The following is a 26186-nucleotide window of genomic DNA, read 5'->3' as shown; positions in this document are numbered from 1 at the left end:
AGGCATTGATTGTAGCTACAGTTTGTCCGTTCCCACAGGTGGCTGACTTTTTGATCAAGGCAGGCGCCGACATGGAGCTTGGCGCTTCCACGCCGCTCATGGAGGCCTCGCAGGAGGGTCATCTGGAGCTGGTGCGCTACCTGCTGGAGGCGGGTGGCGCGGATGTGCATGCGCAGACGCAGTCAGGTGACACGGCGCTCACGTACGCGGCGGAGAATGGCCACACGGACGTGGCGGACCTGCTGCTGCAGTACGGTGCTGACCTCGAGCACGAGTCTGAGGGTGGCCGCACGCCGCTCATGAAGGTAATAATAATAACAATTTAATTTCTTGTTATTTTCTCCCTGCCAATGCGGATAAAGAATGTTCATATAGAAATGAAAAAAAAAAAAACGATGATAGATATGTCGAGAGTAAATGGTAACAGGACGACTGATGACTTGCCAGAGACCTTATTTAAGTCAGATTGAAAAAAATATACATGTATTGTATGTAGCTTAAAAATTTGTTAGTGTGGATCCGTAAAGAGACCATAAGGCTTCTAGAATTCATTCCGGTGATTAGTTAAGTCTTTTAATAATCGGATAAATTAAACATTTTAGGCTTGTCGAGCGGGTCACCTGTGCACAGTCCAGTTTCTGGTGGGCAAGCGGGCGAACGTGAACCGCGGCACCAGTAACAATGACCACACCCCCCTGTCGCTGGCGTGCGCGGGCGGCCATCATGAGACCGTCAAGTTCCTGTTGGCGCACTCTGCCGACCCCTTTCACAAGCTCAAGGACAACAGCACCATGCTCATCGAGGCGGCCAAGGGCGGCCACACGGCCGTGGTACAGTGTCTGCTGGACTTCCCGCACTCCATCATGATGGCGCCCGCCCCCCTGCCGCCTCCGCCGCCCCTGCAGATCATCCAGCAGCAAGCTGGTAAGTCACTCCCTAAAGGACAATACAATAGACAGGAAAATATCGTAGGGTAATCACTACAACTAGGTTAGGTATCTTCTAAATCAGTATTTTTGAGTTAACCATTAAAAAACCCTCCTCCATGAATGCTACAAACAGACGTGTGATGCATTTAAATCATAATATGATATTGTCCTGTCCCAGCTCAATGATCAGTCACCGTGCACGACAGGGCGATTTCTCTTATACCTAGATGTATTGGATATGATTTCTTTTATATCAAGAAATATTGGAACTGTTAGAGGACAAACTAAATACTAAAAAGGCATTTTTTATGCCGACATTTGCGTACGAGTGATACGCACACTCTAGGTAATTTACTACTTTCCTACTGTCTTATTCGTGCTCGGGGACATGCGGCCACGCCTAGTCGTGGGGGTTATCCATTGTCCTGCGGAGATAGCCTGCCCGTCTATCTCTAGAGTATTGTCTCAGTCCACTGTCCTATCCTCCAAATGTCTGTTCACGAGGACAACAGGTCGCATGCTGGGACAGGATAATATTGTCCAGTCCTCGTGTGAACACTACTTGACTGAACATGTAGCAATAACAATTGTCTTCAAATCTTTCCTATCTAGTCTGGTTTAAAAGATACCAGTATCTGAAGCATTTTTCTGATTAAGGTTCAGCCCTATGCTTCTGAAGCCTCAGGTCTATTGGCGACTGCCTCGTAATCCCCTTGTTTGGCTCGGCCTATCCAACACAACGGAGGAGGAATTACTTTTTAACATTCAGAAAGCTTATTATAGCTGGATGGTAAATAATAAACCAATTTAATTACGATAATTTTACAATGGAAATAACAAAAATAACTTGGCATGTTAATATTTATAAACCCGGCATTACATTCCTAAATTTAATTAAATTTAATAATTGTAACGAAGTAAATATTTTTTATATGTAAGTATGTTACTTGTTGTGTTATACAGAGTGCCACAAATACTCAGGGTGAAAATCATGTAAACGCTTTGTATATACACCATTTTTATATTTTTCTTGCGTTGTCAAGTGTGTAAGTGAAATGCAATCAGACTCAGTAGTAACATTATTTAAAACTTTGTTATTCAAATGTCCTCTGTCTTAGAAATGAAGGCGTTTCTTAAAAAAACTATTTTCCTTACTACTACTTTTACATGTAACATCACACGTGTTTATTTTCAAATGGAATCATGGCCTTTTCCATATTTTAATAAATTTTGTCATATACGCTCTTCAATTATATATGCTTATGTTTATCTGGTTAACTCTTACTTGACTATTTACGTAAATTGTTAATTTTGTCATTTATTTATAAAATTTGAGATAAGTACAAGGCAGAATGAAAATTTGGAAAATTTAGTGTTTCCCTTGGTCAGATCTGAGATAGGAGAGAGTAAGGTCGAAGTTTCTTTACTCTCTCCCAAAACTTTCGAACACGGTTATTTGTGACTAATTGAAAATGCTCACCAAATTAAAATATTTGTGTAAATCGTATTTACATAATAAGCATTTTCTTGTTTATCGGCTGTACGTGTAGGATGTTATAAGCTTGAAATGTTTCCAGTGGTGGATGTGGGTGGCGGAGTGGCGGCAGGTAGTGAGGACGGTGCGGGGGCGGCTGGCGGAGGGCTGTACTCTCCCATGGGCTTCCCCCGCTCGCTGCAGCCCCTAGTGCCGATCCCCCAACACCTGCTACCCATGAACCCCGAGGAAGCTCAGTACTATGTGGAAGGTAGGACTACCGCCGATCTCTTCCTCTCAACATACTCCTCCCATTCGCCCCGATGAGGAAGTTTGGACCCAAACTAAGCAAAAATAAATACAAATATTATCATCGCCACGATTTTTTTGTTTTGAAATTTTTAAAATTCCCGCTGAAACATCATAATTATACCGCCCGCGACGTCACAAGTTCAATTCCGTGAGTTTTTCTGACATTTAAAAGTAAAACCGCTTACAATTCTAAAAACAAATTATTTGTACCCTCGAAAAGTAAAAACACGCCAAACGTCAAAAAACACAGCTACCCTGAAAACCGGAAATCTGTTGCCGGTTGCTACAACACATGACAACACTATAATTTCTTTTCATTAATACCAAAGAATAAAATCAATTATTTTACAGGGGAAAGAAAAAACATACTCCTGATAAAAAAATTAATTGTCAAAACCATAAAAATAAAACTAGTTTGACTTGCACGGACTTAATTTGTACCTTCCAATGTGGTTTTGATAGATATTATAAATTTTTGCCTTGGTCATTTTCAAAATTAACGATTCGTAAGTGTAGTTTCTCAAACTTTATATTTCATTTTTACCACATGTAAGAAAATATTTTTTATGTCCGATTTCCCGTAGCACTGAACTTCCTCATTACATTTCCTTTTCAGTCACGCATGCAGCATTCTGACCAGTACATACAATTTTTCATCACATTTCGACTCTTATATTAGAGTTTTGATATCAAAATATAATTTTTCTTTTACACCTTTTACACCTTTGTGTAAACAACAACTATTATTTTCATAGGATAGTTATTTTTAAATTATTATTGTATTCTATAATTTGATTAAAAAACTTTAAACAATATTCATTGAATATTAGGAATATATGTTGTAAAAATGTTAAGATGCCAAGTTCCATATGTGTTTTAGGTTTAACTTTAGCAATAATGAGTAAATTATATCATAATTTATAAGATAATTGTAAGATTAGGTAAGGTGAGTATCTTTTTTCCAAGACTTCCAAGCGTATTGATGATGGGGTTAAAAGCAAAAACGCTACTGTCCACGGTCACTGTTTTTGGGAAAACCAACAAAACCAGTGGCGAAAAAACGATTTCCTTTAAGTTCAATTTGCAAATTAAAGAAATAGTCTTTTCGCTGATGGTTTTCCCAAAAACAGTGATCGTGGACAGGACGTTTGTAACCCTCTCACATTTTCAACTGGAAAAAAAAGCAAAAGCGATTAAAAATGTTTTTTTTCAGGATGGAACGACGGCTTCCTCTACCTATCCTCCCCTCAGAACGAAGGGCCGGATTCCCCTCCCGCGGCGGGTGGCGCCCAGCCCCCGCAGCCCCCCCCGCAGCTGACGCCTCAGCAGCAGCAGCAGCAGCTCCAGCTGCAGCAGCAACAGCAGCAGCAGCTCGCGCAGCAGCAGCTCCAGCAGCAGCAGTTGCAGCAGCTGCAGCAGCTCCAGCAACAGCAGCAGGCGGCGGGCGGGGGCAGTGCGGGAGGGAAGCACAAGATGGTGGTGCGCAAGTCCCGCCTGTCCCTGCCGCCTGCGGCGCCCCCGCAGGACCACCACCTCCCCCCTCCGCCTGACTTGACGCAGGTAACAATCTTATTACGTTACATGTTGAACAATTTCTATATGTTACCTGTAACGTCAAAACAAATTTACAAAAATATTTGTTTAACAGAAGGGTTTAAATACGTAACTGGTACTTTAAGTACGCTGGACTCACCATGGTTCCATTAAATATCGTATTAAAAAGAGTATACTTATAATATATAATAATGGTAGATAGGTACAACATAGATTTCATCTCTTGAGATTTCCAGAACCTTCTGCATATCTCGCTACTGAGCTTGCCCACTGAGTAGTAAGTATATGCAAGGGGTATAGAAAAGATCAAAAACAAATATTTAGTATTGCCGTTGCATTATTAAATCTGAAAAATCTTTTTTTTTGCACCACGTTATCTTGAAACATAAAAAAAATCAGTGTGAAACAGACGTCCAATGTATATTTAAATTGAACCAATTCAGTGTCATAATGTATTAGGCATGGGTAACTCAATTTTGAACCAGTTAAAAAATACAATTCAAACGCTTAGAGCTAGCTGTTGAGCTGCTGCTCAAATTACTAATAGGCGGCTCACAGCTCACAATGGTATATTGTGAGTTTCGTTTGCATCGTACGTGTATACGACGATTTACAGAAAATTTAATATCAGGTCAGCTGACTCAGCGTGTTAGTGGTGTTTCGGTGAACCATACATTTATTTGACCGGACTGTGCGACCCGTATCGTTCGGCAATCGGCACACTGAGTTTCGATCGTGAGAAATATCTCATGTATTTTTTTAGGGTAATCTTTTTAAAACTAAGTAGTTTTCGTGGTCTGTCAAGAATATATTAACGGTCATAAATGTTATTTTAAGACTTTGGATTAGCTAAATTTCTATTCTAAGTCTAATGCTTGTCCCTTCTCCAGCACATTTCTTTCAGTCACAGCATTATTACTTTCATAAAATCATAAATACGGGATATTTATTTATATTTGCTAACTGTACCTTATTTTTCACGCATTACTTTAACGACTAATGGATTCCTTAATTCTTTTATGCATAGTCAATTGTCCTTTATTCATTTATCGTCTTCTTCAATATTTAGACCTATATTAGTAAGTGTGATGCTAATACATGAAATGTTCCAGAAGGTTGTCCGAATGCATCCAATGGGTAACGAAAGTGAGTCAGTAGCAGCCCCTACGCAAGATAAGAAGCCATCTAGAGAGGAGCAAATATTCCAGAAACAACAAATATTAGAAGAATTGAAGGTAATTTGAAATTTCATTTCTGACCTCTTAAGCCTCCTAAAAATTTCATAAAAAGGCAGTTATGTGTTTTTTAAAAATTAAAATACGTAATTTTTTTTATTTACTTGTAATTTAGTGTTATTTTGGCACAATGATTATATTTTAATGAATCTGCTTTTGTTTTTACTCCTGATGTCACAGTGTGTTACCTTGTTTATCTATGTAGTTTTTTTCCTAATGGGCGGATGTATTTAAAATGATTTTTTTTGTTGCAATTTTTAGATATTTTTCACCTTCTAATTGAATGTTGGTATTGTTATCATCCTCAGAAAAAAAATCTAAACTAGTTTTAAGTTAACTTAACCTCTTTGTTTAAAAGTTTTAAAAAGTTCGCTGCATATGTGTAAATAAATAAACTGAATTTTTTCTCAGAGGGTGGAGAGAGAGTTAACCTTAAAGGGGCTACCCAGTGGTTCCATGTCTCTCATGAATAACCAACTGGAGCCCATTACACCCCCCATCCCGCTGTTGGACCTTACACTCAAACAACAAGGTATGTCACATTTAGCAAATTACAATCTCGATTTTTGGTCTCACATTGATCTGTTCATTCTTCGAGGGATTGTAGTCGTTCTTTGAAAAAAAGTACTAACCTTAAAAAGCTTAAGTTTGAAGTTTCAAGACGCTGCGTTGTTTAGTATTTATTTGACAGCCATCAAAAGTGAACCTCTCGGGGAATTTGTAAACATGGATAAAATTGGTCACCGTTATGTGATACAATACTTTCATTTGAAAGGACTCAGTTCAATCAATATGAAGTTGAGTGTTCTATTAAAACATACCTGTTTGTCTATCCAGGTTTGAAAGTGGGAAGGCAGTTGGCGCGACAGTACTCGAATGCATTCCAAATACCCCAGCAGCAGCAACAGTACACGCAACAGCAACAGCAGCAGCAGGCCCTGCAGCAGCAGCAGCCAGCGCCGCAGCCCCCGACCTCGCAGCAGCAGCAGCAACTCCAGCAGCAGCAGCTTTTCCAGCAGCAGCAGCAACACCACCCTCCCCACCACACCACACCCAACTCTGCCAGCCAAGTTAGCCAGGTAAATACAACCACTCTTTACGTTAATCCAATTTATATATTTGTTTATCAGTTTATGAGGCACTGAGAGCCAGGGAAACTGAAGAGACATTTTTTTTTTCATAGTTTTTGGCAAAATAGGTTCCAAACATTTATGACTTTTGTTTTTTTTTTTATATATAAAATGACAGAACTACTGTTAATGTTACAATTTTTTCTTAACACAAATGAAAAGGAAATACATTATTGACAGCTCATACAAATTTGGCGGTTATATTTGTTTGTCTAGCATTTTTTTGCAACTTAAATTTAGCCATACAGTTTTTATTTTGTTTATCCAGATTCCTGATTTAATATTTTTGGCGCTTGAGTTAGTGTGCCTTAAAACTTATGTTTTTTTTTTATCTAACCTACATACTTGATTAAATTTATGTCAATTGTCGTTCAAGCTCCTATGGCTCTTAGCGCCTCATATAATACTTGTTAAGATTTTTTATACTTCATCCTAGACCAATAAATTGGCATAAGCAACAATATTTTGAGTATGTCATAATATTGTTGAACCATTATTTTCTTCAATGCATTTGGCAAGCGATGGAGTATGCGATAACAAACATCAAAGTATTCAAAATTGAATTGATTGGCTCATGAGCCTCCGTTATCATCAGTTTTCCTCTGCGGTAGTAGAGCATTATTATTTTTTACTTCATGCAATATTCTGTTCATGTCTTTTCTTCCATACAGAATACAGCCATCCAAGATCGACCGAAAGCGAAACCAGTATCGAAGAAGGAAGGAAAGAATGGAAGAAAGGTGAGTAACCCAACACCGGGCGTCGTGCCACCAGTGTCGCAGCAGCAGCAACACACGCACGATGCCACGCACCAACAGCAGCAGCAACTGTTGCAGCAGCAGCAGCAGCAGCAGCAGCAGCAGCAGCAGCAGCAGCAGCAGCAGCAGCAGCAGCAGCAGTTAGCCCAACAACCTCAAATTCATCCCCAACAACAGTTGCAACTGCAGTTACAGCACCAACTTCCGCAACCACCCCGGACCCTCAAGGTATGTAGACTCATTCATTATTTCATTTAAAACACGAAAGAAAAAATACATAAAGTGCACAAGATAGAGGTTTCTGAGCAAATACCACTTGCCTATAATCCCATAATAATATTAGGTGTATCACTAACCTTTTTTATAAAATTTTCTGTAAATTTTCGAGAAACGTTCTTACCTTCCCAGACAATCTTGACCCCTCTAAAGGTGCACCATAGTTTTTCTAAGCAATTAATTTTTATTAAAAATTCTAAATCTAAACTATGATTCTCTACCAAATCTCGGATTCAAATAGTAAAATTTGGTTTATTTTTGCATATTTAATTTTCCAAATGTTGATAAATACATTTCAAAATGTTACCTAGATACCCTTATAAAATCCTTTATTTTCTTTCATGATTTTTATTTTTAATGTACAGTAGATTGTGCTCTATTCAGATAGAGTAAATTATTAATTATATATACATATTATATATTATACTTGATCTTAATTTTTCCTTGTTTCTTTTTCGATTTACTTTCATCGCCCGATCTCTCCGTAAAATTCCTTAGAATATTTTTTTATATTATAAAATGAATACCAAGTACTCAATAGGGAAATATCACTGTTACTTTTTTTAAATACTGTTGAGTAAAAAAAATTTTCTTTTACTACTTATTAGTAGCATAATTTTTATTTTTTTTAAATTTAGAATTTAGAATTCCCACGTAAACTCTCCATTGCATTGGCCGCGCCCCTAATACGTCACGATTTGTGTAAACTTTGAACATTGTTTGTGACAGTTTAAATTTAAATAGTACATCATCACATATCTTGGCGTCACAATAAGGAAGTTCAGTATTTTTTTTTTTATTTGTTAATATACTATCAAACAAAGCCAAAAATTTTTGCTTTAAATTTTTATATATCGCATTATAGTGCTACAATTTTTAAAAGTTTTGTATTTCTGAAATAAATCAGCGTGTGACGTCAATCTCATATCATAGGTTGATTCATATAAACCAGTGACGTCATTCAAAGTAGGCCGTTTTTATTAAAATGTCTTTTATTATTTTTTTCCTACATTTTCAGGAAACTGCCATACAATTTAATGCTCCAATTTTTACCATGCACAAGAAAACATTTATTGTATCCAATTTCCCTTAGGGCTGAAGTTCCTCATTATCAAGGCCAAACATTTCGCGATTTTGTAGGGAAATATTTTTAAATAATTTATTTTTAAAAGTTATGTATGAAAACATTTCTCCACAATATCCATATTGATTTTGAAAATACAATTAATTTTTCTGAATGCATTTCCTATATTTTTATCAGTATTCCTAATATGTGATATTTCCTTATTGTGTTTAAAGGTTAGTTTGAAGATGTTAAAATGTAGAATTTTAAAACTAAACCAGGTTCACGCAGTATCTGTTTCTTTGATGTAAAGATGACAAAAACGAAATAAGAACATTTTATGAAAATGGAATATTAGTTTTCATCATCAGAGATAGTTTTGTTTTACCCCAAATAAATGTGAGAATTGTTGTTATGATATTTTCCCTCTCAGCACATCTCGGCACCCCCTGGACTGCAACAGCAGCCCATCCAGCAGCAACAGCAACAGCTCCTTGCCATGCACCAACAGCAGATGATGGAACAGCGGAATGCCCTCATGCTCCATCAACAAGCCCTGCTCGAAGACCAACAAATGGTGACTACAATATTATTCTTATAATTTAGGGAATCCCGGGGATAGAACCAGTCAAGGCATAAATAAGTAATGAAATGTGTTTATGTCAATATCTGTGTTTGTTCTTACATGAAAAAAGTCCCATTGCAATAATATTGTCACACTTTTACTAATGAAAAGCAGTGAAATTTTCAAACAAACAAACAAACCATCACGCCGTTTCACCGTAGGGGTAGGCAGAGAGGATAGAACGCCATATCACTCTATCTTTGCAAGTATTTGATGGACTTGATCGTGCCATGTCATTTTCAGTCTTCCTTGTTTTCTGCACCCATCAACATTCGCATCGTAGATCCTTTTAGCCGTTCTTTCGCTGTCAATTCGCTGTACATATTCGAACCAACGCAGCACCCCTTTCTTGATTCTGTCGATAATGCATGTCTCAGCCTTACACAGTTCACGGATCTCGACATTTGTGCACCTATCATACATCGTTTTACCACACATTCGCCTGAGGGATCGCATTTCGACAACATTTAACCTACTTTCATCATCATTTTTACAATTCCATACTTTTCCTCTCATACATTAGAGTTGGCACTAGAACTCCATTGTGAACTGCTAGTTTAGCCTCCTGCGATAAACATTTGTTTTTCCAAAGTAGATTTCAGTGCACCGTTCACACTGTTCCCGGCACTCACCCGTCTTTCAATATCTTTCTCGGTCTTTCCACCCCCTAGTAAACAAACATACTTCCCAGATACAAAAATTCTTCTACCTGATTCAGAATATCTCCGTTCACACCGATCTCACATTTAATTATATTTTCATCCCTTTCAAAAACCATCACTTTCGATTTATCAACATTCATAAGCAAATCGCTTTTCTTGCTTACATCGTAGACTTTTGTTACCAAGAATTACAGTCTTCTTTGCTGCTAGCAAGAAACACGGTATCATCTGCATACAGAAGACAGTTAACAATTATACCACTCATTTTTTTCTCCCATTCTTAAATCTTTCAGTTCTTTCATGCAGTTCAAATTTATTATTAATTTTAGTAATTAATTTTAGTGAAATTTTAGTAAAAAAATTAACCTATTTTACAAACTGTTATGTTCAAATATGACCCGGAATTTGTCATTTAAAAGAACCGCACTCAAGATAATGACAAAAGGTTTGTAGGACTGTTATAGACATGCGTGTCAATTTTTAGCATGATCTGTCATGTAGTTTGTTTCTGGCAGCTGTGTAAGCAAGTCGATCTTTGGTGTGTTAAAATTACTTAAGCAAAAAATTTGCCTTAAACTTTCTTTCCAACGAAATTTCGTGAGAAGTGGTTGAAGACTTGCCTCATCCGACCACATCAATTTTGGAAGAAAACATAAAAAAAGAAAAGAAAATAGTGCTTGAAGATCGTCCAGTGATTATAAGAGAGTTAGCTGCCAACCTTGAGATATCAACTGGATCAGCGCACAGCATTATACACCATGTTTTGAACATGAGACATGTTGCGGGGCGACTTGTGCTAAGATTACAAAATTATCAACGCAAATCTGTCACTGAAGGGATATTTCGTATGCATGTTGTCAATCTTCGGAGTGGCTCTTGCCAACTGAGCCAAAACCCAAAAAAACACGCCAAAGTCACTCAAAAATAAAGATGATGTTGACGGTTTCCTTCGAGTTCCGAGTTTCTGAGTTCCTTCCTACATGCCAGACAGTCGATAAAAAAATATATTTAGGCGTATTGAAGCCTTTGAGGGGGAATATTCATAAAAAAAGGACAGATTTATGTAATGATGACTCATGGTTTTTGTATCACATATATTGGCTGTCTCACATATGTATATCTCCTTGTACGCGATTATTTGGCCAAAAACAATATAAAAGTCATTCCCCAAGCACCGTATTCACCAGATTTGGCTGTGTGACTTTTTCTTGTTCCCTAAACTCAAATTACCACTCTGCGTCGAGCATTTTTACGGGCTACAAGAAGTGACATGAAGATTGGTAATATGTGAAAAACATTGGTAATATGTGTATTGCCTCTAATGGTGAATATTTCAAGGGGACAAAATAAATATTGATGGATAATTGAACTTAAGTTATTTGTATTTTTAATGAAGAAAAAAATAAAATATTTAATTGAACATAATTATGCATAATTATGCATTAAGCAGCCAGTCCACAATTTTGAAAAAAATAAGATATTGGTGTTATTAGGTGCAGTAAGGTAAGTTCTACATTCTTTTAAAAACAGCCAGGCTGCTCTCATACAAGAAACTGTAATAATCACCTTCTTAAAATAGTGTCGATCACAAAAACTGTCGAGTAGATTAGATTATTCACTCGTCACAAACGTGCTATTATCTCAGTTTCACTTTTCTATGGCTGGCTGCTTTCTGCATAACTATTTTCAATTTATGAATCAATGTGAATCTCCCCGTTTCTGCCTATATTTGAATATCCATATTTTTTCAATCCTTCCATCTGTTGATTTTAATGAAGTTAAAGAGCTGAAGCCTTTATTTCAAATTGATATTCCACTGCGTGCATCTACATTTAGAAGTGCAATATGCAGTAGTTTGATTTGAAGAACGTGTTTTCTCTTGTAGCATGGCGGGGCGCATATGATGACACCAGCAGCAGCACACGCCCAACAAGTCAGCGTCATCACCAATATTGCCGCAGCACCATTGCAGACTACCAAGCAGCAAAACCAGTCTGGTAAGGCGGTTTTCTTGTAACTCTGAAATATTTACTTTTTTACTGGCCTATAGTCCAGATCAGGGGTGTCCAAACCAGATACGATCCCGGGCCAATCCAAATAACTAAATAGATTCGAGGGCCGCAGAAACAAACAAAACGCTAAAGTGAGGAAATTAAAAACTGCAGAAAAATTGTAAAAACGGTCATAATTGGGGATTATTTATATTTACCTATGATTTCATTAAAATTATTTTGAATTTTTAAAATTAATACCACAATGTGTTTTTTTATTATTATTAAATTTAAAAAAAAACGTGCTTGAATAATTTTAAACACGAAAATAAAATTTTTAGTTTGTAGATAAAAAAAAACATCGCAGGTTGCTCGAATATAAGACGCGGACTGTGTTTTGGACAGCCCTGGTCCAGATCATTCATAATTTTTTTTGTAATTCCCTCTTTTTCCTTACATTTTTTATTTCCTCACTTAATTTTTCTGTTTTACACTTTTTTGTTGCTCCCGAGGTTTTTGCTGTAATTAAATTGAATATGTAATATAATATTTTTCATTTAGTCATCGATGTGACAATATGCAATGGCGATTGGATTTGCTTAAACCTTTCTCTGGTATAACGAGTAATGCTTATAACAAGCAAATTCAGTCAGTACTGTCTTCCTCGTAATAACCAAGTTTGACTGTACATTTTTTTTTTGTCTGTTTATTTCAAAGTTGTTTTATGTACACTTGTGTAGCGATGGTGAATGCAGGCAACAATAACAACAACAATGCCTTGTCCAACATCCCCTATCTGAACAATGTGATAGCATACCTGCAGAAGAAGGTCCCCTCCCTTGTGAACATGCCCCCCCTTCAGCTGCGGAGTCTTGTGCTACTCATCATGCAGCAGAAGAGCCACGAGATCTTGCAGGAGAAAGTAAGTGCTGTTTGGCAATATATAAAATTTCTCCTTTTTTGCATTTTAGTTTAGGTTATCGTTACCGTAGTTTAGAATGGAAGGACAGTTATTTATTTAATTTTGGGGCCACAATGAAACAGCCAGAGAACTCCTAATGTTTGACGATAATAAAAATATTTCAATTTTCCATAGGGACGCAGTCAGTGGTATGTGACCAAAAAAGGCAATATTTTTTTAAAATCCAAACTGTAAACCACAGTTAAACCAATTCCATATTTTTTTCTACAGAAATGAAAGGGAAAACTTGCAATAAAAAGAAATGGAGTAAAAAATATTTAGCATATATTATTTTATTTTTTTTGTAAAAGAATTATTTGCGTTCTTATGATTTACCCAAATATTTAATTTTGAGGGCCATTTTCAACGAGTTGTAAATAACTCACTATTAGAAAATGGGAATCAAGTTGGGGTAGAGTGGGATTCGAACCACATACATTTGATACGTGAGTCCGAGACACTAGCCACAGGACCACAACCCGATTCATATGTTTTTCCAAGTGTTAAAAAAGAAGTATCTTTGTCCACAAAGCGACCACAAGTTCAAATCTTTAGCTTTGACAAAAGCTAATTTCCTCAGAATTTACTTCGACGTAATCATGTTCTTTTTTCCTATGATGACAGTATAAGTTCCCTACATTACAAAACTATTAAACTTTTAATATAGATAATTGATCTTTTACAAAGATCAACATACAGCACAGGAGTTAAGGACTAGATTTTCCTTAGTGGGAGGGATTTGAGTGAGAAATTCCTTGATGATTTTCCGAATGTTTGAGTTTGCTGTTACCATATTAATGTGCCATATATTTATTTAAAAAAAAAATTATGTTTCTCATACAATATTATATTTGTGGTGATATACTCGTATGTCTGGGTTGACTAATTACTCATCATGGAGTTGGGACATATATCCCAAAAAATGTGTAGTAAATTAATAAATAAAAATTACAGGAACAATAATCTGTTAATCTTTCAGGAGTTTAGGACCGAAGGGATCAATTTGGGGATTAATTACAAAAATGTTGGAGTCACATTCAGTTTCGGCAATCCTATGTCAAATTTATTAGTAACATAAAGTCTTGTATACATACCCATTTATGAGATATGGTTTCAGAACATAAGTTTTTTACTTTCTAATTTTGCGTATTAGAGAGGACCCGTGATCCTCACCCACTAGTTTCTCTATAACTTGTCTGAATTGTTCTACAGCCGATGCTGTATGCTCACCCGTAATATACGGCCAATATCATGTTCACAGTGCAGTATGGGCGGCGTGAGCCTGGCGGAGCAGCAGGCGCGCTGTCAGCTCATAGCTGCTGCTGCTGAGGAGGCTCTAGCGGCCTTGGCAGCCTCGGACTGGAGTCCCCCTGCCCCCCTCCCCGCCCTGCAGGCCCTCTCCGCCACCGACGAGCCCTTCAGCTTGGATGACGTCGCTACCGGTAACTGCATTCACTTAATTTTATTAGAGAAATCCAACAAATCTCGAAAGGATTTCTGCATTGGTTTGGACATTTTTGAAGATTTTTGAGGCGAATTCTGACAGGTGCAGAAAACAGAGAAGACCGAGGAAGATATGGCGTGGCCAAATCCAACAAATACTTTAAGATGGATATGACAAAACTCAGAATAATGGCTGGCGTGCATGAGAAGATGTACTAATGTAGAGAAAGCGAGATCTATATGCAAAGGCAGAGTGATCCTCTCTGTGTTCTATCCTCTGCGTTCTATGCTCTCCGCCTACCCCCACGGAGAAACATAGGGGCAGGCATACACCGTTAGGTGCGGAAAAGGAAGAACGATGATGATGGTAGTGCATATGCAGTGTAACTTTTCAGGTGCCAGACTGAAACATTGCGGCCGAGACACCATTTTAAATAATATTTTTTAACCTTGTCGGGAATCGAACCCGGATCTCGTGCATGGAAAGCAGGTGCGCTAACCACTAGACCACGAGGTGAACAATAATATTGAATTTATTTGTGAATAGCTAATGCACTTGATTTTAAATAATGAAAAATTAGTTTTAACTTGAAGTTATAAATTAAAAATACTTTTAACACCTCCTCTAATTTATTAGACCAATTAGCGCTATTACCCTTAAAATGTAGATTAAAATATGAGTTATCATATAATAACAATGGAATTCCACCAAGAATTGTCAATAAATAACATAAATCTATTAAATTAGTTCTTTTATTGACCATCTAATTGATTACTAAACAAATTAACACTTCTTAAGGTTGAATATAAAGGCGGATTTTGCAGTGTCTCAATTCTAAAAATTGTAATGTAATTTATCAGGTAGACTAGCGACTGTTTTTTTAAACAAAATGTTATTGTTTTACAGCGGTGGCAGCGGCGGAGCAGAAGCTGGAGGGCGCTAGTCTGGAGGAGGCCCTGGAGGCTATGGGACCCCTGGAGGCTCTGGACGGGGCTGACTGCTCGTCCCTGGAGCTGGCGGACTTCCTGGCGCTCCCTCGCCACCACCTGCATCCCGTGTCTGTCCTCAAGCGGCTACACGAGGAGCCCGGCCTGTGCGACCTGGTGCTGGATTCCAAGCAGCATCCGGCGCATCACCTCATGCAGGGTGAGCCTTCTTTATCTCTAAACAGGTTGTAACTGATGCATCTAAGTAAAGTACTTCACCGTATGGGTAGGCACCTTGATAGAACACTATTTTATTACTTTGTCTTCACATACAGACCTTGTTTCTTCTACATTTTTACATTTTCTCATGTGCACGCACCGATTATTCTGGCTTTTGAGATATCCATTTTCAATGTTTATCATCATGTTTAACGAGGAAGTTCAGTGCATCGGGAAATTGGAGTTAATGACATGACAATACATTTATCAGAATTCAATAATAACTGATTGTCCTTTATTGGCATCCTTGATTGGCAATAGCAACAGATTCTATCTAAGTCAGCTTGAAGAACTTCGCAATCATTTATTGAAGACACAATTTTAAATACTTTATTGTCATCAGCGTATAGCAAAAAATTTGAGTTTTGAATGCATAAACTTATATCATTGATATAAATAATAAAAAATAAGAGTCCAAGATGCGAACCTTGAGGGACACCTGATGGGATTGGTTTAATTGGGCATGTTAAAAGTCATAATAATCTGTGCACACGCATGAGAAGATGTATGAATGTAGAGGAAGCGAGATCTGTGTGTAAAGACAGAGTGATACGGCATTCTATCCTCTCTGCCTACCCTTACAAAATAAAATTGTATTGATCACCTTACTTGTTCATAGAATATTGGTTTAAATCTTAGTACATCACATCAAACTGCTAGGATTTTGTGTAACTATGTTTGATAACCATAATCCCTGTTTTCTTCAGTGGATACAGTGGAGCCTAAACTATTACATTAAATTTTTTACGTTTGCCTGCTGTTTCATATTTTGTATTTATTTTCAGCCCAACAATATTTAAGCAACACGCCATATGTACCAGCAGGTACCAGTCAGCCACACCCTCAGCAGCAACAACAACACCCTCAACACCAGCAGCAGCAACAACTGCAGCAACCACACCAGCAGCAGCAGCAACAACAACAACAGCAACAACAGCAACAACAGCAACAACAGCAACAACAGCAACAACAGCAACAACAGCAGCAGCAACAGCAGCAACAGCAACAACAGCAGCAACAGCAACAACAGCAGCAACCGCAGCAGCAGCAGCAGCAGCAGCAGCAGCAGCAGCAGCAACTACCCCAACAACAACAAATTCAACAGCAGCAGATTCAGCAGCAAAACCAACAGCAAAATCAGCAACAGCAGCAGCAACCAACGTCATGCATGGACGTGGATAGCGAGACAGACTCCAACCACGATACAGCACTGACCTTGGCTTGCGCCGGTGGGCATGATGAGCTAGTTGATCTACTTCTGTCTAGAGGGGCTGACATTGAGCACCGAGACAAGAAGGGATTTACGCCCCTTATCCTGGCTGCCACAGCAGGTCACGATAAGGTAAAGATTTTTTTATCATACTAATTACATTTGATCATTCTCCTTTTCCGTGTTTACAGCATAATAAGTCTTTGCCAAGTGATGCACATCTTTACGCGAGTGTTTCTGCATTATCAGTTTATATTCTTGTCTCCTCAGGGGAAGTTATTAGGAGATCCATCTCATAAACACATCTAATTTCTTACCGTATTACGAACCGAGTAGATCTTAAATAGTTTTAGCAACCGAAAAAATAGAAAAGAACCTGATAATGAATTGCATGCTCTCAATTCTGCAGGAGTTATAAGATTATTTGTTACAACAACAACAAACCATCACGGCGTTTCCCCATAGGGGGAGGCTGAGAGGATAGAATGTTACATCACTCTGTCTTTGTGTAAGATCTCCACTTCACCTGCATTCATACATCTTCTCATGCATAGGCCCCGATTGTTCCGACTTTTGACACGTCCATCTTCAAGTATGTCAGATTTGGTCATTTGTAACAAATAAATAATGAAATCTTGTTATTTATTTGTTCATACTTTGTATTCCATTTTCTTCTATCATATATGAATTTTATCTCAAGTTAAAATATAATATTCTAGGTGGTGGATATTTTACTGAACCATGGCGCAGACATGGAAGCACAGTCGGAGCGTACCAAGGACACTCCCCTCTCCTTGGCGTGCTCCGGGGGGCGATACGAGGTGGTGGAGTTGGTGCTCAACCGGGGGGCCAACAAGGAACACCGCAATGTGTCTGACTACACACCTCTTTCGCTGGCTGCCAGCGGAGGCTATGTCAACATCATCCGACTGCTGCTCAACTACCAGGCTGAGATAAATTCCCGCACCGGGAGCAAGCTCGGCATCTCGCCGCTCATGCTCGCCGCCATGAACGGCCATACCGGTGAGTCTTCATCTAAATTTAGCAATTTGCAATTATTTTTAACCATTAGAAATGATGTTAAGAAACAATTATAAAATATTCTATTATCTGCAATTATTCAATAGATTACAGACAAGTAATTTCTCTCCTAATGGGTATTAACAAATTGGTTTTAGTAAATTAATTTAAATTTTAAGTTTCACAAATGCGTGTTAATTTATTTTATAACTTCATGAATGTATTTTTTTAAATTTCTAGCCGCCGTAAGACTTCTTCTAGATATGGGATCCGACATTAACGCCCAGATAGAAACTAACCGAAATACCGCCCTTACCCTGGCCTGCTTTCAAGGTCGACACGAAGTAGTTAGCTTGTTGCTCGATAGAAAAGCTAACGTCGAGCATCGGGCCAAGGTAAATCAAAACCCTTTTGCAAAATGCTATTTACGAAAGCATACCATTCAAATCTTAAACCGTATTCGCTGATTCTGATAATTTTGTTAACAGACTGGACTTACCCCTTTGATGGAAGCAGCGTCGGGAGGTTATGTAGAAGTTGGAAGAGTTTTAATGGAGAAGGGAGCTGATGTTAATGCCACACCGGTTCCTTCCTCTAGGGATACAGCCCTTACCATTGCCGCTGATAAAGGCCACTCTAGATTTGTCGAACTTTTGTTGCAAAGGTAATTATCTCCTCCTAAATTTTGATAAATTGTGGTTGTTATTTGAACATTCAGTGGTTGATGACTTCATTTTTTTTTTTAATTTCAGGGGTGCAGCAGTTGAAGTTAAAAATAAGAAAGGAAATTCTCCCCTGTGGTTAGCTGCCAATGGGGGACACCTCAGTGTAGTTGAAATGCTTTACAATGCGGGAGCAGACATCGACTCTCAAGACAATAGGAAGGTTAGAAAAACGTGGAATATTGGATCATAAGAACATTTATGTCCGTGAATGCGTGTTCTATAATCACTTTTAATTTTAGGTTTCCTGTTTAATGGCAGCATTCCGAAAAGGTCACGTCAAGACGGTAAAATGGATGGTGGGAGTAGTGACGCAGTTCCCCTCGGACCAAGAAATGACTAGGTATATATGTACTCTGTCGGACAAGGATTTGCTAGAAAAGTGCCACGAGTGTGTGCGCGCCATCCGCGCGGCCAAGGAGACCCAAGCCGCTCGAGCCAACAAGAACGCCTCCATACTCCTAGAGGAGCTGGACCAGGAGCGCTCGCGGGAAGAGACCAAGCGACTCGCCGCTGCTCGAAGGAGAGAGCGCAAAAAGAAGAAGAAATTAGAAAAGAAGGTAAACATCAGTGTATGTATGATTATTCTGTTTATTGTTTTATTATAATTATTTTACTGAGCAGTTCATTTTTATTATCATCAACAGTTCTTGTGTCAGTTTGTTCCAATTATAAACAACCCTCTTGCTCAGGATATACGTTTGTAGGTTTAGATCGCATTGGATTTTGTCCAGTTTGAGATTGTGGCTTCTATATCCAGCACCTAGCTTATATCATTCAGCCCTTTCTTATTGCGAAATAAAGACATTATGATTTGTGTTTGTCAGGTTATTCAATATCAATCGTAACATAATATGGCATCTTATTTCAAAATGTTTTATTTCTAGGAGGAAAAACGTAAATTCCACGAAGAAAATGAAGCCAATGAATATAGTGAAAAGAACGAAGTCGAGGAGGAAGATAGTGACAGAGATGAGGTGGTCAGTCGGGTCGGTCTCAAGGGACCCAACCCTTCCCCTTCCCCCGCTCCACATGACAAGGAAGAAGGAGATTCGGGCATCGACGCCAATTCTCAGGGCTCCTGCTCCTCCAGTGACGTCAAGGCGCAAGACAAGACCAAGAATAAGAAGAAGAAGAAGGCAGTTTCGCCCGTCACTGCAATTTCCGCGCCTTCAAATACCAAACATGTTGAAACCAAAGTCCCCAGCAAGATAATAAAGGTGGACAAAGTTATCGGTGTGACTTCTAACGAGGGACCTAAAAACACTAAACAGGAGAAAGAGAATGTCGCCCCGGTTGCCTACGCAGTAGTGAACGATGTCCGGAGCAAACTCCCCAAAGAAAAACAGGCTAAATCCAGCGACTTGGCTCTTAGTTGGGCCCAAAACAAATGTGAAAAAAGCGAAAAGTAAGTATGCTGCATTCCGGAATCTTGAACGCCTTTTACCCCTTGTGTCGAGAATTGATTTTCACGCTGTGTATTTACAGGAAAGAAGAAGATGATCTGAAATCCAAATTGAAAAGCAACGCCAATGTCCATTGGAAAGTAAATTTCTTCGAATCTAGCGGGCATCCTGCGGACAGAGAAGATTTTGAAGCAACTGGAAATGAAAATCTATTTACATCGCCAAATTCCAAAGGAAAGAAAATGCAAAATGTTGTCGCTTACCAGTGAGTATCTGAAATATTATTTTTATATCCAGAATGATTTACTTTTTCATCAGATTACACTAACCTTAATATTAAAAAATCCTGGTCTATAATTTGTTCACTAATAATATTACTCCTCTACTAACAATATCTCGACTAAAAACTTGTAAAAATATTTTTGTACATACATATTCGTAAAGAGCATAAATTTAATTTGGCCAGGCCTTACCTAATAAGAGAAAATAATTTGCAATTTGTAATAATAGAGATTAATTGTCAATTCTCATTTTGTATTTTAAAAAGTGAGTAAATATAGGATTGAAAGATATAAAAATACACTTTTAATTTTTTTTCCTACAATTTCTATTGTAAGTATATATATATATATATATGTATAAAAAAAATGTGTAAAAAAATACATAAACATTATTCATATTTTACTGCAGTTCTTTATTGTAAACATTTGAATTTATGACCTTTCACAATTGAATGTATTATAAGTTTTTCTACCTCAAGATAATTATTTTTTCCAGCTATGAGAATGACATAGTAAACACAACAAAAGTGCAAAGTCCTAAGCAAAGTGGTAAAAGGGAAGAAGGCTGGAAGGAAGTTGTACGTAAATCTAGCGTTCAAGTCTCCTCAGTTGATCCAGGGTAAATAAATATTTTATTACCTTGCATAGAACCTTGCTAAACTATGTATTTGTATATCGTGTATTCATTTAGCCTAATGGTTTTTTTTTAATCTTACACTTAAATAAAAATGCCATAAAATCCATTATATTACCCCGTTCCATATCTTTGTGGCTTGTTGAAAAAAAAACAAAATCTGTTTTATAGGCAGGCGTCGTGGCGCAGTTGGTTAGATAGCTAACTGTGAAACTAGTGTCGCAGGTTCGATTCCCGCCAATAGCGATAAAAAAATCCAAGAAATATTATTTCTCAGTTAGTCTGGGTGTTGTGGTGTATTTTTCATAACTTGCTTTCATATCTTCTCTTCCCACCTGCTGACAAGCTTCTTAAAAATATAAGACTAGTGGGTTATTCCTCTTAAAAAATAAAACAGTAAAACCCCCTTTTTACGTTTTTAGATAATTTTTCGTTTTTAAAGGGAGCAAGAAAAAAAGTGTAAAACTGAAGAAAACTCTTAAGTGAGGAAATGAAAAATGTATGGAAAAAATAGGATTTACATAAAAATTAAATTGATTTATCACACTATAGTGTACATATACTTCCAGAAAAGTTGTAAAAACGGTGATAAGTGGAAATTATCAATATTCTTTTCACCTGTTTTCAATGATTTCACTAAAATATTTTTATATTTTTTCAAACAATATTACTTAATCTGTTTTTTTTGAATTTTATTTAAAAACAGCATGTTAAAATTATTTTATGTGTAAAAAAAAAACGAAAATAGAATTTTGAATTTGCATAAAAATAACCTAAAATAATTTTCCCCATAAATGTTGGGAAATTTATTTATATGGTATCACTTTTTTTTCTATGGCACCACTATAAACAACTGTCATAGATCGCGGCAAAATTATTTCCACTTTTATGACAACTTTTTAAAACATCTTTTTTACAACTTTAAATATTTCTATTATGTTTTAAACATCGCAATTTGATGATATTACAACTTTATTGTTTCTAAACATTTGTCAACTGCGTACCATGATTTGTACAAGTCAATATGACGTTTTTGTTCGAATGAAAACTAAGACTAACCCTAAAGGAAGACACTCAAACAAAAAGGTCAATTACTCTGTACCTGCTTTGAATTTGGTTTAAGACATTAATTTATCTTTTATTAGTTGTTTACCTGTTTTTATTCTTAGGTGGTTGCGCGGGCCGCGGCATCATTATTATGACATAATTTGGGCTTTTTTGACACATCAAATGAATTCCGAAAAATTTTAAGCGTAAAACCGGGGTTATGAAAAATGTAAAAAACGTTCATTGCGGGGAATATTTGTATGATAATGTATGAAGAAAAATGGGTCTTGAACATTTCGGTGTAAAAAGCAGGAAAACGTAAAAACGAGGTTTTACTGTACTTCAATATACTAATATTGTAACATCGTCTATATAAGTTCAATATCAAAATAGGTTTTTTTTGGCATTTTAAATTGAATGGACAAGCCGTATTGATTGGTATATTTGAATTTCAAAATTGACTAATAAACTGCTTCGATTAAATTTAGTTCTGCGAATGATTCCTTCCTACTAAAGAAGCAAAACAGTAGTACTGTGTATATCCCTAAATCTCATACAGCGATAAGACATACTCGATTTACTTAAAGGCAATATAGCGAATAAGCCATACGCAACTGCCACAATTAATGTCGCATAGACGCATACTGTAATAAAAATAGGTTTCTAATATAAATCAACAACACAAAATTAACTGCATTGACATTTATTTTTATCTTTGTTTTTTTTACAAAATCACAAGGTTTTTTGTCCCTCTCGAACATTTTCACAAATTTTTTAATGGTTTATCCGCGGTATTGAACTTAAATAGACGACATGTTAAAACAATAGCTTTTTGTCAAAACCAGCAATCATTACTACTTATCCCCCATTTAAAAGATATATTTTGTAAATATAAATAAATTTATTTATAAAAAAGTTAACAAAGGAACATTGAAAGCATCCACCACATACCTGAATCCGTTTTAAAGACTAAATGTCTTTCTTCGGATTCACTCATACAAGCAAGCAATTATTTTTTTTCATTACGAATTGAACAAAGGAACAGTGGTGTTCTGAAACAATTATCTAACAAAATGTCTGAATAAAAGTGTATATATTTCAAATTAAGGTGTAAAAAAGTATCTGTGCCGCTGCACGCCATCTCTCGCGTGATTGGTCGAGCTGGCAGCAATATTAACGCCATCCGAGCTGCCACCGGAGCTCACATTGAGGTGGAGAAGCAGAGCAAGGGACAAGGGGAGAGAACAATCACCATCAAGTAAATTATTTATATCAATTTAATTCACTAAAACAACAAATTTATTCCTGACGATTTCCAAACAACCATTGTCAAAGCACAATGCCAAGTAAATAGGTACTCCATTCTTAGAACATACAAAATTTGCTTAGCACATTTACAAGCATTTAATTTTTTTCTTTGATTCAAATAAAACTTGAGGAATTTTCTTGTTCTTGGCAGGATATATATTTTTTCAATTAAAAAAGAATGATGTGTTTTTATAATAATATTAAAATTTTTGAAGCCATTTTTAATTAGTTGTAATGAACTTAATATTAGAAAATGGGATTCAACTTGTCAAGAGTGGGGTTCAAATCTTGGACCTCTAAACCGTAAGTCCACTAAACTACCACGGGATCACAACCCGGCTCAAGTTTTTTGTCATTTTCTACCTGTTTTAAATTTTACCCGTTTTTAAAAAAAAAATTACCTGTTTTTTTAAAAATTTCATATACCTACAGGTCTGAGAAAAAATGCTGTTATCAATATTGGATAAAAGTCTATGGAATTTGAGTCTAGTTTCCACTGCATTCATTTTTACAATGCTGTGAAATGTAATTTAATGTTTTATTCACATTGTTTTTCTTTTATCAGAGGCTCAGCAGAAGCAACAAAGCAGGCACATGTTTTAATAGCGACTATGATTCGTGACCCCGATGTGGACATCATGCAGATGTTACCTCGGACCTCCAAACCTGTTGTTCCCATTGCTCCGTCTTCGGTGTGGGATAAAACCCACCAGCTCTCTGTAAGTATCCTACAAATCTTGCTTTCATATGCCCAAAGAAATTGAAAATTAAAAGAAAACACAAAAACTAATTCTGAATGAAATGTTCGTAAAGGTGTAGTTTCTAATGTTTTGCATTAATGAGATTTTTGAATACGCCATATTTTTGGTTGCGAAAATATAAGTGATTTTTGTAAGAGTTTTAACTTATTGATTATTAATTTTTACAAAAACACTGAAATCCACCCACCGTAAATTGAAATTCATATGTATAAACTTAATACTTGAAAATGAAATATTTGCATGTTTATGATTTACCCAAATATTAAAACTTTTGGGGTCATTTGTAACGAGTAAGTAAATAACTCACTTTTAGAAATTGGAAATCAAGTTATGGTAGAGTGAAATCGAACCTCGATACTCAATAGTACTTAAAACTCTCGACCCTTTTGACGGAGTCAGGGGATTTTGGGCATCAAGGTATGAGCTGTTACACAGCTCATGAGTTTTTGCAGTATTGGTTTTTAAACCCATGAACGTGGAGTACTTATTTATTTAGCCTATCAATAGAAACTTGAAAACCCCTGACTGAATCTTGAACTATAACTCATCATCGGCATACTGCAGGTTGCAGAGTTTTGGGAGGTGGAGATGGATATTACTCGATCTAGTGAAATTGATTTTCTTAGAATGAAGTCCATAAGGATTATAAAAAGGAACGGCGCAATGGCGTAACCTTGACAAACTCCAGTGTTGACCTTTAACCGGTCTGTGATAATATCTTTAATTCTGATTCCGTCTTCGCTATTCGAGTGAAGGGCTTTGATAAGCTCGATTAGTTTTACAGGCACCCAATGCGCTCTTAGTATTTTCCTTCATGTATCACAAATTTTGTTCAGTTTTCTGATCCCTGTAAACAATTCATTTCTCACCACTGTTTACTTTTTTAATCCAATATCCGAATTAACAAATGTTTTTTTTCAGCTGAATACGAAAACAAAGCTGGCAGTGGGTGGCAAGGTACCGGGTCTGCTGACGCTGGTGACCAAGCCCGCGCCTGCCAACCCTGCTCCCCCGCCTGCCGCGCCCCCTAAGGCCCCTGCCCCTGCCCAGCAGTTCCCCCTCCCGCACCACACGGTCCGCGCTGCCACAGCGCCCAGACTCGTAGCACAAGGTAAACATCTAGAGCCCCACCCATAGGGTAGTGGCCGAGACACATGCCTCTTTAATGAGGAACTTCAGCCAAAAGTGTTTTCTTACGCGCGGTAAAAATTAGAGCTTTAAAAATGTACAAAAAAAAAAAATATATTTTCATAAAAACAAACTACAGTAAAACTCCCTTTTTACATTTTTAAAGGGAGCAAGAAAAAAAAAACTAAGGAAATGATAAAGTGAGGAAATGAAAAATGTATGGATAAAATAGAAATTACATAAAAATAATTTGCTACACTAAATTGTACATATACTTCCAGAAAAGTTGTAAAAACAGTGATAGTAGGGGATTGTTAATATTTTTTTGACCATTTTCAATGATTTCACTAAAAATATTTTTATATTTTGTATTTTTCAAACAATAGTATGTAATCTGTTTTTGATTTAAAAACAGCATGTTAAAATTATTTTATGTGTAAATAAAAATAAAACAAAAATAAAATTTTGAATTTGCATAAAATAACCTGCAATAGTTTTTCCCCTAAATGTTGGAAAATTTTATTTATATGGCATCACTAAAAACAATTGTCATATAGATCGCTGCAAAATTGTTTCACACTTTTATGACAACTTTTCAAACCATCCTTTTTATAACTCTAAATATTTCTACTGTTATGCTTTAAACATCTTGCTCAAACTAGTAGAACGATAAGTTCATGCTGAGACAAATTAAATGCATACGCAAAAATTTGCCGGTTGATGCCGCCCGTCAATTAATAAATGCGTTTGTAGTGTCTAGAGTCGATTATTGTAATGGTATCTATGCAGGTCTACCAATGAATAAAATGACTCGCCTACAATCTGTATTGAATGCCGCAGCGAGACTTATTTTCGGAATCTCTAAGTTCAGTCATATCACTCCACTACTTCGGGAACTACACTGGCTACGCTTCCCACAGAGGGTCGAATACAAACTCTGTTGGCTTATGTATAAGTCACTGCACAACTCTGCTCCGGAATATCTAAGGGAACTATGCATTCCAGATGAACTAGCTGACAGGCGTCTAACGCTTAGATCAGCTACGTCTA

General features: G+C 37.0%; 1 protein-coding gene across 24 annotated transcripts in view; it reads left to right on the top strand.

Annotated features, from left to right (window-relative positions):
* mask (multiple ankyrin repeats single KH domain) overlaps window positions 1-26186 on the top strand; it is a 73114-nt gene that overhangs the window by 27456 nt on the left and 19472 nt on the right. For 5 of the 24 annotated variants that reach the window (XM_088242766.1, XM_088242764.1, XM_088242758.1 and 2 more), the window contains 25 exons: window positions 39-305; window positions 603-924; window positions 2507-2674; window positions 3929-4275; window positions 5382-5504; window positions 5916-6036; window positions 6342-6583; window positions 7306-7620; window positions 9165-9308; window positions 11904-12015; window positions 12750-12931; window positions 14232-14412; window positions 15321-15560; window positions 16405-16961; window positions 17549-17852; window positions 18090-18244; window positions 18338-18513; window positions 18602-18734; window positions 18814-19143; window positions 19459-19979; window positions 20060-20242; window positions 20755-20877; window positions 23048-23197; window positions 23813-23966; window positions 24930-25119. In XM_088242766.1, coding sequence (XP_088098892.1) covers window positions 39-305; window positions 603-924; window positions 2507-2674; window positions 3929-4275; window positions 5382-5504; window positions 5916-6036; window positions 6342-6583; window positions 7306-7620; window positions 9165-9308; window positions 11904-12015; window positions 12750-12931; window positions 14232-14412; window positions 15321-15560; window positions 16405-16961; window positions 17549-17852; window positions 18090-18244; window positions 18338-18513; window positions 18602-18734; window positions 18814-19143; window positions 19459-19979; window positions 20060-20242; window positions 20755-20877; window positions 23048-23197; window positions 23813-23966; window positions 24930-25119 — 5740 coding nt within the window. The remainder of the gene's footprint in view (window positions 1-38; window positions 306-602; window positions 925-2506; window positions 2675-3928; window positions 4276-5381; window positions 5505-5915; window positions 6037-6341; window positions 6584-7305; window positions 7621-9164; window positions 9309-11903; window positions 12016-12749; window positions 12932-14231; window positions 14413-15320; window positions 15561-16404; window positions 16962-17548; window positions 17853-18089; window positions 18245-18337; window positions 18514-18601; window positions 18735-18813; window positions 19144-19458; window positions 19980-20059; window positions 20243-20754; window positions 20878-23047; window positions 23198-23812; window positions 23967-24929; window positions 25120-26186) is intronic. The other 19 variants (XM_088242767.1, XM_088242765.1, XM_088242760.1 and 16 more) reach the window with 6 other exon arrangements.

The sequence above is a fragment of the Micrasema longulum genome, unplaced genomic scaffold, assembly GCF_059751315.1.
Source record: "Micrasema longulum isolate JH-2025_06_02 unplaced genomic scaffold, ASM5975131v1 h1tg000163l, whole genome shotgun sequence".
Classification (NCBI taxonomy): Eukaryota; Metazoa; Arthropoda; class Insecta; order Trichoptera; family Brachycentridae; genus Micrasema; species Micrasema longulum.
This window is presented reverse-complemented; position numbering and strand designations above follow the sequence as displayed.